Raw genomic sequence first — 17,738 nt, 5'->3', positions numbered from 1 at the left:
GAGGAAGATAGTTTAAGGCTCTTTCACAAGTTTTTAGCTCCTGTGGACTTCTCTTTTTTGAGGAAACATACTTTTTGACAGTTCCTTATTTGGTGATTACATTTTAAAACGTTTATTTTCATGTTTTTTTGACCGTTCGCTATTTATGCCGGACGGACAGGACCAGGAACTTATTGGCGGGTTAGTTTTTTCACCACGTGCTATACAAATTCGCACCTTGGATGTACATGCTGAACGCACACAGAGCTGTTTAGAGAGAGTTGCGACAACGAAAGAGTTCCCGGAAGTTTCAAATAGTTCCCGTGGGTCCGTTTCTTTTTTCTCTGCACACATATGTGCATGCACGCGACTGATGCGCGTGCATGTGTGTGAGAGAGAACCCACAGAGGAGCTGGAGAGAATCCCACACGGCAACCAGGACAGGTAGCGAGTCTCACACACACACACACACACACACTAAATATACTAAATGAGTAAAATAAAACAAAAAAACTAAACAATATTTATACAAAAATAAACAGAACAACAAAATGCACAAAAATGTACAAAAAGGCTCCAAAAACACACCAAACCACAACAAAAATATGAAAATTACTCAAAATACACAAAACTAAATATTTATACACAAAATGACTTCAGAATGACACCACAATGGCAACAAAAGACAATAATTATACAAAAATGCACAAAAAGACAACAGAAATCTACAAAAATACACATAATGACTCCAAAAAACATACATTCAGAAAAATACACCAAAAGAAAAAAAATATAAAAATGAGTAAAAAAAAAAAAACAACAAACACAAATCATGTGCATGTCCCATAGAATTAAACCAGAGAAATCCCAGACGCTGTTTTACTTTGCACCAGCAAATAAACCCCTTTCTAACACTACAGAGTACAGAGTATGTACACCTCTTTGTACATCCAACCTTCAAACACATACTCATTTGGCCATAATTTACAACTCTACTTAAGCTCCCACTATATGAATACATACTTCCAACGGGCACTTTACTAGTTTATTTAACAATGAGTTTGATTTCCGTCCCTTTTTGGCTCGTCATTTTAGTCAAATTTATGTGAACAGTCAAAGTACAATGGTTGTGATCATCATTGTATTTCATCATGATGAGAACAAAAAGAAGAGAGCAGCTCTGCTTGAAATGGAAAACAAACGCATAAAGGAAGAGATTGAGAACGGACAAAGCAAACGCGGCGTTTTCTGAAATGGAAATGGGTGGAAGGGCTGGCGCTTTGGATAAGATTAACTGGAGGAGACGCACATTTCAGACTAAATGTTTTCTGCCCTGTGGGTCTGCAGACAAGTCTGTTAAAAAAAAAAAAAAGAGAGCGAAAACGACTCTGCAGCTGTTTGCACTGAGGGACATCAACTGTCAGTGCTCACAACCAACACTTAGTCGTCATTTTGTCGACTAAAGATTTTCATTACAGTTTTTGTGAACTACATTTTTTAAGTGTCAATAACTGGAAAAAAAATACATGTTAACAAACACCACATCAACTACACTCCTATACTAAAAATGATTTATTGTGTCATTGCATTCTGAAATGAAAGCATAAAACAAATAAGCAATTTGAGTTGAAAAAGAAATCATGGAATCAATTTGTAGACCAAAATGCATTCTAAATTTTTGACTCATTAAAGTACAATGTTCCAACACTGCTTTTATGCAGACAGAGGTCGTTGTAAGTAAGGGTGGAAAAAAAAATCTATTTTACGATTTATCGCAATTTTTTGGGTGACGATTTTAATCTTACTTTAATCTTGATACTTCCCAGTATCAATTTTTTTTAATTGTATTTTTCACATTTTTGTGGTGCGACCACTGGGTGGCGGTAATGGACCAACAAGCGAGTGTAAATGCAAGTAAGATTCGCAGTACGAAGAAGAGTAGCAGCAGCTGGGATTTCCCTTTAGCAAACAAACCAACAACCGTGATTGATCCTGCACCTGTACGATTTACGTAAATCTAAAGTATGGACATACTTTTGATCAATCCCATTGCGAACGGATTTAGACATGACCAAAGCTGTAATAAACTCTGCTCCGGACAAGTAGCGCATTGTGTAACACAACGTTACTGCTCATCTTGTCGGTCACCATCAGGTCATAAAGCTAAAGCAAGCGAGATAAGACACCCGGCAGTAGATCAACAGGGGCTGGATGGGATAGTGAATAAACTTATCCAAGTAATGAAGCCAGTCAGGGTGGCTACGTGCGTCATATCAGATGAGATGGATACAACCCTGTCCGTCACAGCCCCGCTACACGCGCACCTCCTCCAAGCTACACAAGCACACCAAAACATTGGCCATCAGCATTTCTAATAAGTCCAAATTTACCAGTTTTAGACGGGACAAAGAGTGATACATTTATCTATCTTTTATCCTTTCTGTCCACTCCTTTTCTTGGAAGGATGGTGGCTGCTGCGTCACGGAGCAAATCAGCTGTGTGCCGCAGGGCGCACGTCAGCTGCAGCTTTGAATTTAAACTCTAACAGACATCAGAAGACGCTAGAGGTTAGATTTTAGGCCCGAGCCCGACCCGAGCGGGTTATGAGGGAAAAAAGAGAGATTTTAACTGTGGCTCAGACAGAAAAATGAGGCAGATCTTCACTGGTGACTTCTCTTTTGGAGCAGCCTAACTACCAGCATGTTGCCCACCTCCTGTTCCTACACAAAAACCTAGACACTCCAAAGCACTTGATGTACATTAAAAGTTTCAGTTGACTAACTTCAAAAAGTTATGTATAAATTTGTTTTTTTTTGTACATGTTTACCTTCCTTCTGATAGAGGTTTTATTTTATTTATTTCAGTATAAAGAATAATAAATCACTGAATAAATATTTTTTTGGGAACTGTGTCATATTTCTAGAAGCTTAGGGTTCAACTTATGTGTTTGGATAAGGAAAAAATTGTGATAATTGTCACTGTAGAATTGCAATACTTGTAAAATCAGAATCACAATTTGAATCGAAGTGTCGTCCCAGCCCAAGTTGTAAGTAATCAAAAAAAGTTGGAACACCTGTAGGAATTAGTAGCACCAGCTTTCAAGGCTGATTCAATCTTCATAGAACAGCAGAACAGCTTTAAATTATTAACCTACTTTGTGTTCCCTGAAAAAGGCCTATTTGTATAATTCTGAAATGTACATAGTTTTCAGTTTTGGGCCATTTCATGATATTCATTGGACTTCCAGCTATTCAGGCTGTTCTAAAACTTTTGGCTGGTAGTATAAATCAATTTTTTTGTTAACTAATATAAACTAAACTATATATTTTGTGACATGAAATCCAATCAGAAGTCAGTTTCTATTTTGGTAAAGTATCCATTCAAAAGTACTTTTCCATTAAATGCTAATTGATTCTTTAAAAAAAAATGCATGAACTCTTATCCTGTGTGTTTTATTTCATAGTCTTTTTCTTACTTTCCCATTTTCACTTCAATCCAGAGTGTATCACAGATATGGGGCACAATGACAGAAACAAAACATGAATTACGGCAACAAAAATACACAAAATTCCAAAATAAATATATAAATTAAGAAAAATCCACAAAATGACACCAAAAATACTTAAAACAACAAAAATATGCAAAATGACAATAAAAATACACTAAATACGTAAAAAAAACACATTACGACAAAAGAAATAAACATGTTTAATACTGTTAATAGAGTTTACTATTTTCATTCATTTCATATTTATACAGAGTGGGAAAAAGCACACGCTGAGATCATGCAAAATTTTGCATCTCGCCATTTGCTACACTTGCTAAAGCTTGACATTACATCAGCTTTTTTACAGTGAAAATATGGTGGAAATGTGTGATATTGTCCCAAAACATGTGGGTGAAGGTTAGTCTGTGACTCTTTTTTCATTTTAGAAGGTGACCTCTGTCATATCAAGTCAGACTACGTCAGATTTTGTGCCAGAATGGACATTTCCATGTCTGTCATTCATGTGAGGCTATATTCAGGGTCAAATTACAATTTCTGCTTGATCTGGTATTCCTACTTTTGATACAATGCCAACTTCTTCAGGACTTTTACTCAAGCCATTTTCTAATTGATGATCTTTTTACCAAAGCCATTTTTTTTAGTAACGTTTACTCAAGTGTGGCATTTAAATTCACTTTATAGAAGACAGCTTTTACTCCAAATTAGTTGTTTTTAACGGTTCCAGGGTGACGTGCCATATGTTGGAGCCATAACAGAATGGCCACTGAATAATGCAGTGAATCCTACAATAGTTTATCTTTTCGTTACAGGGGTGTGATGAGATCTTGTGCCACGAGATCTCGCGAGATTAAACTCGACGAGATTTCTCGATGTCTCGCGAGTTCTAGGTTCAATTTGTGGAAGAAGAAATGTATTAACAGTTAAAAGAACATGGCTGTGTAGTTGCAGCATGTTGTTAGTGACATACTTGGTCAGGCTCTGGTTGCACTATATGCACTGTATTGACAGAGTAGAACTTTAATTTGGTTTTGCACATAATATTGTTTGCACTTGAAAAAAAAGAAATACATTATTTTATTTATTTTATTTTAACTTTTATACATTTTAGTTTTAGTTTCAACTTGTGGAAGAAGAAGTTTATTAAAAGCTCATGCTTACATAAAGCATGTAAAGAGCAGTGACGTGCAGTCGGGGTAGGTAAGGTAGGCAGTGCCTACCCAAGGGTGAATTGATATTTTGATTATTTGTTTTAATTATAATATATTTATAAATGATTTATTTTTCAATTTCCGATAGCCTACAGTACCTATAAGTTTGAAAGTGTCAGCATTTTGTGCTTTTCATAGCCCAAATGACTAAACATCGCTATTTCCTGGTACGGCAGAGACGCTGCACAGTCTCACTCCGCTGTAAGGCAGGAGGAGGCCACACCCCTTCCCAAAAGCACATTGCTACTCTGCTTCTGTTCCCATAGCGTGTTTATATGTGTTTGCGCCTGCGCAGTCAGTCTTATTTTGAATTTTATATTTTGCTAAGCGCATTGAGATGACTTTTTGCGCTATACAAATAAAGTTCAATTGAATTGAATTGAATTAACACTTGCCGGCAGAAACATATGGAATTGTCATTGGTGTTGACTTTGGTGGTCTCGATTTGCAACGCCCAGCCAAACCAACCCTAGTGCTCACGGCACGTCGCTGGTAAAGAGTTATAATAAAACATTTCAAAATGCACGTGCAACTCAGTTAAATAAAAGTCTGTTGGTCCAGTCATATGTTGCTTAAAAGCAATCAACACATTCCACCAATCTCCACTTTCACTCAACTACCAGGAAAACCACATCATGTTGATGAGTGAAATGTGAATTTAAAAGATGATGATGTATTTACATTATGTGTGAAAATCTACATTAGTTTCTGTTTTACTTGTTTACTTGTTAAGTTAAAAATGATGTTTGATGTGCTGATCAATATCATGCAAACAAACTTCAAAAGCTATCGGTGTGCGACAGACGTAAACAACATGTTTTAAAAAGCATCAAACAGAATTTTAGGTCAGTGAGTCACAGATAAGACTTCTTATAAAAGACCTGTTTTTATCTCCACCTAAAGTTTAATGACTTTTTTCAGTGATGGCTCGTCATCACAGAACTAATTAGTGTGTGCAAACGGTGCCAGGAAACACGGTAAATGTACAGGTAAACGCATGTGACGTTTGCATGTAAACAGAGCAAATAGCATGAGTCTCGTCCTCCGTCTGCAGGCTAGTATCCTCATTTTACACAGCGACAGACAGTAAAAGTGCTGACTCGAGGGGTTACAGTACCATAAGCAATCATTGGTCATTTTGTGTGTTTTTGAAGCTATTTTGTGTGCTTTTGCATACATCTTGTGTTTTTCCTATGTATCTTTTTTGGTGTTTTCTGTCATTCTCTGTATTTTTAGATTTGTTTTGTCTATTTTTCTGTTGTTGCTCTCATAGTGGTCACACCATGAGGGAAAGGGTGGAGCCTATGCGAACGCCACGTGTCCGTCAGTGACCAGGGACTCTTGTAATGCCGTAGGCATACCCCAGCGCTTTCCGAAAATGTATAGTTCATGGTACTCAAAAAGGGGGAAACATTGTTATTGTACTGGAATATTATTCTTTCCTCTTTCCCGGAGTCAGAACCAACTCACCTACTTTTCACGCACTGAACCATTATGAAGGGTCAGAAAAATTCAAACAAAATTCAATATTTTCACAATTCATGAAAATTGACACAGAAGTACTTCATGACAGGACAAGTAAAAAATATTACTATGCCCATGCAAAAAAACACACAGGAAGTCCAAATTGCTATTTTCGCTCACGTGGTATTTTAACGCATTTCTCCTAGGGCGTTTCACTGACGGGGTTCAAAATCACTGGAGATCATCTAGAGACGTGGGACACAGAAACTTATCCATGCATTTTTGATGACTTTTACGGTGTTTGCATGGCAGAGCCAAAAATATTTTGTCATTTTTTGGTCAAAAATGACAAAATATTAAATTTGTGGAAAATGCTCCCATTTGCACATACAAACTCCGATTTGCATCAAATGTGTTAAATCCCCGACCCTAAACCAGCTCAATGTGGAAAAACAGACATTGGCACATTAGCGCCCAGATAGAGTGAAGAGAATTTAATATGAGACTAATGTCCTATTTTAACACACTTCTAGGGTGTTTCACTGACGGGGCTCAACGTTGCTGGAGATCATCTAGAGCATGGCTCACAAACCTTTCTGAAACTATGAGCTACTTCATAGGTACTGCATAGTCCGATGGGCTACCAGTTAGAAAAGAGCTTGTTACTGTAAATACTACATTTTCACAGTTTCACTTTATTTAAAGGGTGAGATAATAAGGAAGGCTAGAAGTAATTTAAAAAAGGAACACTTTCTCCTAATTTATTCAATTGTTCATAAAAAATGTATTTTTTACTAGCTACAAATACTAATTTTTAAAAATTAGTAAAATCCACCTTGCATTTAAAAAAATATGTATTTTATTTACATCATATTATTATATATAACATACCACAACTCATACACCAAATCTGCAGCATTTAAAAACATTTGTCACAATGTTTCTGTAAAAATACACACATACATTTTTTTAATTTAATACTAAAACTTTATCACTTGCAGCCTTATTTAACTCTACTAAGTACTAACTACATCTCTAATATGTATTTATCTTTGTGAGTTTGAATCCTGGAAATTAAATCAGATTTTAGATGGATCTCATTGAGGGCACCTCACATGGTCCATGAGTAGTACCTGGGGCCCGTGGGCACCGTGTTGGTGATCCCTGATCTAGAGAAGTGGGACATCAAAATGCAGGGCGGAGCCGTGAATTTTGGCCTAATCTTTTTTTTTTCTTCTTCCTTAAATGCTCCCAGTTGCACATACAGAGTCGGATTTGTGTCAAATGTGACTCAGTTGTTAAACTCTTGGCCCTAAACCAGCTCAATGTGGAAATACGGAAAAAGGAGCGTTAGCGCCCCTACAGAGTGAAGACAATTTAATATGGGGATGAAGAAAAAATCTAAAATGTCTGAAATTTTTCACACACTTCTGTTTTGGCCTCCCAATCAAAGTCAATGAGACGCATGCTTTATTTTTTATCGTGTTAATTTGTATCGAGATTGTGTTATTGGGAAGTTGGCCAAATCTTGAAAGTCGTCAGCTCAAACTTTAACACACTCCTCCTGGAGCTACTACTACTACAACAAATATTGCATTGTGAATGAAAAGGTAACCCCAGGAAATGACAGGCGGACTTACTCCGGAACTCGGGTGCAAATTTGTACAGAAAACTCAGTGTAAGATGCGGCTGGGGTAGCCGTATCCTATCAGTGTCCGCTCCATGTACGCTGTTTGTAAAGGGCTTCAGTGTATTGGGTTTGGGCCGTATTGTAAGTCAATTGAAAAAAATCTAAAGGCAAATGTCATCTTCTTCTTGAACACAATATGATAGATATATTCTTAATGACTCCCATCACAACTCCAGCATTGTTCTTGGATGTGTTAGTACAACAAAAATCATAAATATGTCTAAGGTTATATCTCAATAGTATATATTATATCATGTCTTTGTATGAACTTGAGGCAGCGCATCAAAGGCAGCACAGCAAAGGCAGCACGGCAGAGGTGGCGTGGCAAAGGCGACGGCCTTTTATCGCCACTTGAGGCTATATTTTTTAATGTAATTTTATAATTGTTTTGTGTGTTTTTGGAACACCAGTAATTTTGTATATTTTTGTTGTCATTTAAAATCTTTTTTTATGTTTTTCTGAGTCATTATGTGTATTTCTGATGTACTGTGTACTTTTAAGTTTTTTTGTGCGCTTACTTTGCGGGTCGCAGAAAACAAAATTTAACAAGTAACTTTCGTAAAGGTTGGATGCAAAAGTGCCAGAATGGAACTCGTGAAAAAAAAGCAGCAGAAGCCTGGCAGCACTCAACTACATCAATAATTCTTTACAGACTGAAAGTATTTACAAATGCACTGAAACTAGTAACAATATATAATTCCAGCACCACGTTCGAGGGAAGGAGAGATGAGTTTCTACTTCCACATAAAAAAGGCATTTACTTTAGATGGAACATGAAATAAACCCTATGGGTATCTTTCTTTGAAAAACATCACAATCAAAGTGACAGAACGACTCAACCGAAAATTGTCCAATTAAAGACAACAGTAATGTTTACAAAAAACATGTGGGTGTGGCTCACCTTCAGAGGAGGAACAGGCAGGGGCCTGTTGTCCTTGTCCAGGGAGATGAAGGTGAAGAAAGCTGAGACGGCGCGATATTTCCGGTTCTCTCGCTCAATCAGAGACGTCGCATCCACCACCACTTCAATTTCCATTGACTTGTTGCTAACGAACGTGAGACGCCCCGTCACCGTCAGCACACAACCTTGGAGGCAAAAGGAAAGGCAACACAATGAATTTATTATCTTAAAGCGGCTGGAGACAATCAATTTTTATAAGATAAAGACAATGTGTAAATTATTTGCCCAAAAAAGAAATGTCAAAGGTTGAAATTGTCGTTTGAAAATTAGTTTTGATTTCCCTTGCAAACACTTGGTTTGCAGGGGAGTGCAGTTTTATGCATTGCATTGTGGGATGTGGAGTCCTGTAGACGGATGTTAAGACGTGTTTCTACTTCATTCTTGCTATGATTTTTTGTGTTTTCCCCAAAAACTCAGCCAAAATGACTTCCTAACACTTTTCTGATATTTTCAGATTAAAACAATAGTGGATGTTTATTTCAGGGCTTCCACGTAAAGATCCAAATCTGTCCGGAATTGAATGCCTAGGCGGAGGGATGTAATATCAGGGGGAATACTGGGAACAAACAAGAAATCACAGTAAGAATGAAGGAAAAACCTTATGGGGCTCCAATAAACTTTTCCAACAATGACAATAAGAGTGTTTACAGTAGACAAACTTTCATTTTTTTTTTTTTTTTTGAGAGAATGATCTTGGATTTATTGATTAATGAGGTCTACGCTCTGGGGCGGATTCACTAAGATCTGAAATAAAGGGTAGTAAACTACGTGCGTCCCTAAATCCTTAAATAGGTGCGCGTGTAGAGGTGGTTGAGACCACCCTATTCAACATTGAGAGAAAGCACAAAATCACATTTGAAGAAGGTCAATTGGAGGCAGGTGGACTTCTCTGTCTGCCGCACAAACATTTAATAATGTATAAAACAAAATAAACAAATAAAAGTGCTGTTCAATGAACTTTAAAACCTAATGTTATTTTTTCGCCTAATTTAATATGTCCTGTAACTTTGCTCTGATCTGTCCAGGGAAAACAGGAGCAGCTTTGCATAGAAACCCTCCTATTGATCAACAGATCAATAATCTGTTGATGCCATTAATCTGAGTTAATGCAACAACAGAGAACTCAAGAGTCTGGAGCACTTGAAGATGATCTAATAATAATAATAATGTAAACTTTATTTTACCTGAAGCCAACTGCAGGTAGCCCGAGAAGCAGTTGGATTGGGGATAAAGGACTAGCTCATCATCCCACAGTGATGGCCCGGGTAAAATTCGAACCGATGACCCTCCGATTACAAACCTGCTTCCTAAACCACTAGACCACCACACCCTTACTGACCATCATCCAGCAGGTCTGAGCTCCTGAGTAGCGCTTTGTCACGCACACGCTCAGATGTGAACCTTACGCAGCTGATCAGCTGATTCTGGTCTGACGCCTCATGCCATCAACGCAACACAAGAGCAGCCGACCTCAAGTGTCCAGCTTTTTCTCTCCCTCACACACACTTTATTCTGCATTTTCTGTCAGTGGCTGTTAATATTGACTATTGTTTTACTGTATTTAAATTTTTTTCTCAATACTAGAAAGATTAACTGGAGCATTTGTTTCCCATCTCTGCTGTGGTTTCTGTTAACATTCACTGCAGCCATGATCACTGTGTGTGAGTTTGCACCTGCCTGTCAGTCGTACTATTTTCCACCGCAAACAGTTCCAGATTTGATAAATTGCATTGCGTCCACTGCATTAAATTGTCTGCATTTCCCCCTCCCATTTTTTTGCTCTGCTTATGTGATCCGCCTACATTACATATTCAGAGGGAAACGTGCTAAATGGATTGAAATGAAGCCTACATTTGCTCCTACGTGAATAGAGGTACCCTGTATTTTTGGTCTTAACCATGCGGTCGAAAAACACACCTCACCACTAATAGTTACTGACACTTTTGATGTGTTTCTTCATTCTTTTTGATGTAACCACTCAGTATTATTAGTGCTGTTGCCATAGAGATGAGGAAAGGAGGCGTTCTCCCTGCAGTGTGCGACAGCTCTGAAGAAGAAACAGACGGAGAAAAGGACTTTCATCAAATGGATGTGCTGCCAAACGCCTCTGACATTATGAGGACGACTTCAAGCAGACTTGGTGTTGAGCTGCAGAGCTGTTGGAATCTCACGGAAGCACAAGTTCAAGTTTTCCACATGCATTCTTTTGTTGTCAAACAAAAGAAAAGAGAGAATGATGTGTATTCAAAGTGAAGAATTGATTTTTGTCTCCATTCTGTAGACACTTTGTCTAACAATCTGTCAGAATATTAAACCTAAAAAACTACATTTAGGCCAAAGATGTACATAACATGTGGAGTCTGGAGTCTCTTGTCAAGCAAGCGACTGCTAAAACAAACAATTGGTTGGAAGCCACTACAAGCTCCTGATACCAATCGTTTCAAATCATGGAAAAGGTTCTCAAGCTTCCTGAAGGAAAAGACAATTATGTTAATCTAACTTAATAACTTAATTTCAAACAACTTCAGTCATTTAGGTGATATCGATTGAAACAATTCAATTAAAATGATCCACAGGAATCCAAAAAAACAACGATTCTAAAAAGACTCAACCATTATTGATGCTGGTGTATTTTTATTTTTGTTATATTTTAAAGGGAAAGCTGTTTCTATGTCACAAATGTTCAGATATCAGTATGCTGCTCCACGATTTCTTGTTAAAGCCCAATATGTAACAATGACCGGAAATGTAATAATTACAAATTATAAATTAATAAACCCAAAATGTACAAGTTTTTAGGTTTAGGCCTCAGCATCTTGTTACATTATTGACCAATTATTACATTTCGGGTTTTACAGCTTTTTTATTTAATAACAATTCAGGTCTTGTTACATTTCAGGTTGCTTTTACACATCGTTCTCTAACAAGCCCGCATCAAAAATCTTTGATATAATAAATATTGTGTTTATTTATTGAGGTTATTTATTTCAGTGTCTTCTAATTTCTTATTTATTTATTTATTATGTCCAATTGTAGAATATTCTTCTGTTTTTGGCTAAAATGTATCCAACCTATTGGTTAAATGGTTCACTACTCTTGCTTACGTTTCTTCTCTGTTTGAAGTATCACTTGATCAACATTCCAGTATTGGAACACCCCTCCTTTGTAATAGAATAACCATTAAATGTGATATTTTAAAGATAAAAAATGTTCCCTCATATTTGGGGAAATAAAGTTCCTTAAACAGCAATAAACATGCTCCAGAAATGTTTCCATTGTATGTATCTAAACTACTCCCTCTTTGTTTGAGAAGTCTAAATTTTTCTACTTGTTGCCTCTAAACTTTAGTATAAATATTGTCAAAGCCTCATCAACCTTTCATCTACAATCGATTGTTGTGTAAAGACCAAACCCAGCCTTTCCACCAGGATCATTAATACAAGCCGAGAAATGTCTGCACAAATGATGCGTGGTGAACGAAAGGGAACAAACACAAACGAGCAACATTGTGAGCACTCATTATAAAAAAACACTGCTCCCTCTTCTCTCACTCTTTTTTGCCTTCACCTCCAGCGCGCTCCTCTCTCTCTCTCCTTTTCCTTTCATCCAACATTCTGCATTTCAAGTTTTGAGCCTTTCTTCTCATCATTCGTTCCTCTGGCTGTTTGGCTGTAATGGATTGTGGAGCTCTGACTCAACTGTCCTCTGGTACATCTGTGGCTACGACCACAGCGACTACTCAGGGGGAAAAACATGCCTTAAACTGTGATACTGCCTGTGTTTGACTCAGTGCTGTGTGCCTGTAATCATTGGCGAAATATGGTCAGATCAATGGTTTTTGATAATTTGCTACAATAAAGTAGAATCAAGTGCAACCCTCCATTATGTCACAAGGCCAACAAACGTAAACTAAGTTCGTAAAATAAAAACCATAAGCATAAAATTACATAATATATGGTTTGGTAATTTCTTGAGTTAAAGGCATAAAAACATACGATGGCTGTGTTCAAAATGGCACACTCCGTGCTATACACTACAAACTCAATGATTATATACTGTCTACTATCTACAAAGTATGATTAGGATGATGAGCGTCCCCACTGAAGTATATTTCCAAGTTCCACAATATGCATTTCAAACCTACAACAAAAAAAACCTGAAGCACTCTGAGGCTAAATATCTCCACCTTTGAAAGTTCCGAAAGCATTTTAAGTGAGAAAGTAGAATATCAACATGTGTGAACGCACTACATACATTTTGATGTCTAACTTAGTATGAGTAGTACGTTAGTATGTTATTTCCAACACAACCAAAAACTTTCTCAAGACAATTGACCTCTCGCAAAACCCCGCCCACAAACTGTCATTGTCCAATCATACGTTCGAGCAACCTTTACTACGTAAACAAGGTCCGACATGCTCAGAGAAGGCACAATGGTGAAGCGGTGTGCTCATGGCTGGTGCCAGGAGTCATGTTCTTTCCATTCCCAAAGCCAAAAACACAACTGGAGCAGTGTCTACAATGGACAATAAAACTATAAAAACGTCTCAGGAATGTGTGTGTCAGTATGCGTGTATGTGTAGAATTGTTATCTCATGTTGTCTGCACTAATGTGTACGTTCAGCAAAATGACAAAACTTGATTTAATTCTGATTAAATAAGGTGTTGAAAGAGACTTCCGGTCATGGAGTGACGCTGACAAGTTTCTGCAGAAACCTCTGATGCCTCATATTACGATTCTTTTGATTTGGGCTAAGCGTTGTCAGAAAATATACCACCGAAAAATTCTAAAAGTGGACAACAACAACTGTTCAGCGTACTAGCACAAACCAACACGGCTGGCAACGCCAGGACTAAAGCCAGCAATGATGCTAGTGGAGATCACGATGAACGGATCTTCGAACAGCGACATACTGGGTGCAATTCATTCACTTAAGGAGAACCTCGTCAATCAGTCTGCCGAAATGCTGGAAGCGAATAATGGCATTAAAGGGGATTTGGTGTCTCACTCCAGGACGATTGGGGAAGCGGAGGAGAGAGTCTCACAGACGGAGGAAGACGTTAGCGCCCTTCAACAAAAAGTTAAACATCTTGAGGGGACAGTCAGAGTTCTAAAGGGTAAAATCCAAGAAGACACATAAAGACGCTCAAACTTGAGGCTGGTCGGTCTCCCTGAGAGAACCAAAGTAACATATATGTGCAATTTTTTAGAAAAATGGCTTCCTGAAATGCTGGGTGATGCTCTCATCCCCGCTCCAGTAACTCAACGTGCACACAGGTTGGGCAAAAGTAAACACAATCCGGTCTTCAGCGCCCAGACCAATGTCAGAATACATTTTTTTAAAGGCGCCTTTTGCTAACTAAATGGACCAATAATATCATGTGAACACAACCAATTACGGTAACCTCAATGTTTAATAAAAGAATGATGAATCCGCGTTAAAGAAGCATGGACAATTGCCCATTACGGAGCAGTCTCATCTCTCTCTCTCTCTGAATCACTGCTAATTTAGCCAAAAACCCACAAATACAAAATATTTACTTTTACCCCCATAACTTCTCTAATGAATCAGCTGCACAGCAGAAAATAAAAATAAAATGCGTGTTTGTAAACTTTGTATCCTCGCACATTTTGAACATATTTCACAGCCGAGGCCTGCCTCGTCTTTCATAAGACAAGAGTAGCAGCTCATCTTGAGTCCACCCTGAGCGCTCCTCATGTCCCTTGGATAGTTCTCCTGTGACCTGTCTGTTGGAGGCAGGTTCTCCTGCATTAGCATCATCGCTACTTGCGATGCTAACTGCTGCTGTGCTGCTGCTGCTCCGCGATTTCCAAAGGAACAACCTTGCCTTAGCTACACTTATTGGCGTAAAAAAGCTCTTCAAATCCAACTGTCTTTTATTATTTTTTGGCCATTTTCTACAGTCTTCCAAGCTGACAGAAAAACAATTTTTGCACAAAATCACACTTTAGACGTAGCGTGGGGGCGTGGCTTGACTTTCCTCTCTCTTCCTCACTCGCGCTGTCTACATTCAATTTTGTGTTTACAATGAAATTTCCAGTGATTTCAACACAATAAAAGACACAGCTGTCCAAATATAATACTTAAAAATGTAATCAAAACACTTAAAAGCAAAAAAGGTGTTGGATTTTTTTTTTTCTTTTTTTGTTAATGATGTGCTGGATCCAATTCAATAAGCGCCAGTCAAAATCTGGGAAGTACCGGATCTTGCTCTGGGTAAGGAACACCTGGTGATGACATTGACATACATACTCCAAATAAACACTGTAAGTAAATGATTATGAGGGATATTACATTATAGTAACAAGCAATGCATCCATAAGGATAACCATGACATTATATAACATTTACTAATGCTTAGTAATGTTTGAATTACTAAGTGTAATTAACTGCTTATTACTGCATTAACTGGTATGTTAGCTAATACATTATGATTAATATAACATTATTAATAATAATTATTAATAAATGTTTAAATAATGCCTTAACTAATATTAATGAAAGGAATTACTAAGCATTAATTAGCTGCTTATTAATGCATTAACTGGTATGTTAGTTAATACATTATAATTATTATTAAGCTGCTTAACAATGCCTTAACTAACATGAATTAAGGAACCCTTATTGTAGAGTGTTATCTATATTTTACATTCTTTTGTACAAAAATAAATAACTTTTTAGTTGACAAATAATTGTTTGAACAATCGTGATTTCAAATATGACTGGAAAAATCGTGATTATTATTTTTTCTAGAATCAAACAGCCCTAACTGCAGTAGAGTAAAAAAATATCTAAGTCCAGACTGGAGAATACGGCCCGTAGTTAGTAGATGAGAACAGCAGAGCCCTAAACATTGTTGTTTATCTGATATACAGTAAAACACAGTTTTTCCCTTTTCATTCGTCACACAACATGTAGATAAGTTAAATTAAAGCTGAAGGTTGTCTTTTTTACTGTGTAGCGTTATCATCCATTAAACTTTATTTATACCTGCTTCTTTAAGCCTAGAATAGAGGAGCTTATCAGCTACACACAGACTCACACACACGCACGCACGCACGCACACACACACACACACACACACACACACACACACACACACACACACACACACACACACACACACACACACACACACACACACACACACACACACACACACACACACACACACACACACACACACACACACACACACACACACACACACACACACACACACACACACACACACACAGAGGGAATCACGAGCTGAACTGATTTCCTGTGTAGTGATCCTCTGTTATCCAACCCTCTGTGTTTGTAGTGTATTGAGTTTTCCCTCTTCCTTTATAATGCTTATTTATACTGCAGCCTCTGAGCTGACAGAGCAAAGTGGACTGGTCGGGACAGGTCCTCCAAAAACCAGTAAACACAGCTCAGTGTGTTTAATGGGCTGCTGTAATGGGCTGAGTATTTTACTCTTATTTAGAAGGATTCACTAAGATCTGAAATAAAGGGTGGTAAACCAGTTGCGTCCCTAAATCCATTAGTGACGCAGTTTCCTCACTTGCTGCGAGGAATTCACTAAGATTGCAGCAATGATTAGCGCACGTGCAGAAGTGGTGGAGACCGCCCTATTTAAATGAGCGTTTTGCTCATTAAATGTGGAGACGTGAGTGCACAAAAGCACACAATGACATTTGAAGAAGTTAAATTGAAGGCAAATGGACTTTGTCTGCTGCACAAACATGTAATAATGTAAACAATGTAAACAAATAAAAATGTTTTTTAAAAGAACTTTAAAACCTAATTATATTTTTTCCCCTAATTTAATGTGGCTGCTCCATCAGGTCCTGAAACTTTTCTCTATCAGACCATGATAAACAGGCAGATTTAGACAGAAATCGTCCTATTGATCTGCCATTGATCTCAGTTAATGCAGCAATGCAGTCTGTTAATCAGTCTGCACCATTAGAAGATGATCTAGAATATAGAATAGAATTCAAGATTCTTCTTCTCACTTATAAAGCCCTAAATGGACAGGCACCAGTCTATCTCAAGGAGCTTGTAGTGCCATACAATCCCCCCAGAACACTACGCTCTCAAAATGCTGGACTACTCATTGTTCCATTTGTCTCTAAAAGTAGTATAGGAGGAAGAGCTTTCAGTTATCAGGCCCCACTTCTCTGGAACCATCTACCAACCACGGTTCGGGGGGCAGACACCCTCTCTACCTTTAAGGTTAGGCTCAAAACATTCCTCTTTGGTAAAGCTTTTAGTTAGGAACCAGCTCATAGCTCATAATTAAGATGCAATAGGCATAGACTGCTGGGGGGGTCTGGCATGCTCGGTTGGAGAGAGGTTGGAGAGGGCGTTAAGAGAGAGGTCATTTAGGTTAGAGAGGGACCGGAGAGGGTCCCATTCCTCTCTCAAACACTCCCTCTATGTCTGCTTCTTCCCTTGTGTGTTTGCTCCTGTACTCCTTCTGGCTTTTGGCTTGCAGGTCCGTGGGATCCTTAGTGTGGAGTTACAGAGTCTCAGCGGCTCTGTCTCCACCCTTTCCTCTGCACACACCCAACACAGCATAACGTGGATGGCTGTTCATCATAGGAATGGGATCCACACAAGGTTCCTGCTGCTTAACAGAAGGTTTTCCTTGCCGCCATGATAAATTCATGTTGGGTGTGGGATACATATGTATGTGTATATACGTATATATGCATATGTGTGTATCCATAAAATGAAGAGTCCGTCCTTAAGACTGCTCTACTGTAAAGTGCCTTGAGATACCATTGGTTATGATTTGGCGCTATACAAATAAAGATTGATTGATTGATTGATTGATCTACTGACCATTATCCAGCACGTCTGAGCTCCTGAGTAGCACTGTGTCACTACGCTCTCATTTGTGAACATTGTCCTA

At 38.1% G+C, this 17,738-nt stretch overlaps 1 protein-coding gene across 4 annotated transcripts in view; it reads right to left on the bottom strand.

The window, feature by feature from the left end:
• acot7 (acyl-CoA thioesterase 7) overlaps positions 1 to 17,738 on the bottom strand; it is an 85,473-nt gene that overhangs the window by 14,237 nt on the left and 53,498 nt on the right. For all 4 annotated transcript variants that reach the window (XM_028454080.1, XM_028454081.1, XM_028454083.1 and 1 more), the window contains one exon: positions 8,751 to 8,935. In XM_028454080.1, the coding sequence (XP_028309881.1) occupies positions 8,751 to 8,935 (185 nt within the window). The remainder of the gene's footprint in view (positions 1 to 8,750; positions 8,936 to 17,738) is intronic.

This window comes from Gouania willdenowi, chromosome 7 (genome assembly GCF_900634775.1).
Source record: "Gouania willdenowi chromosome 7, fGouWil2.1, whole genome shotgun sequence".
Classification (NCBI taxonomy): Eukaryota; Metazoa; Chordata; class Actinopteri; order Blenniiformes; family Gobiesocidae; genus Gouania; species Gouania willdenowi.
This window is presented reverse-complemented; position numbering and strand designations above follow the sequence as displayed.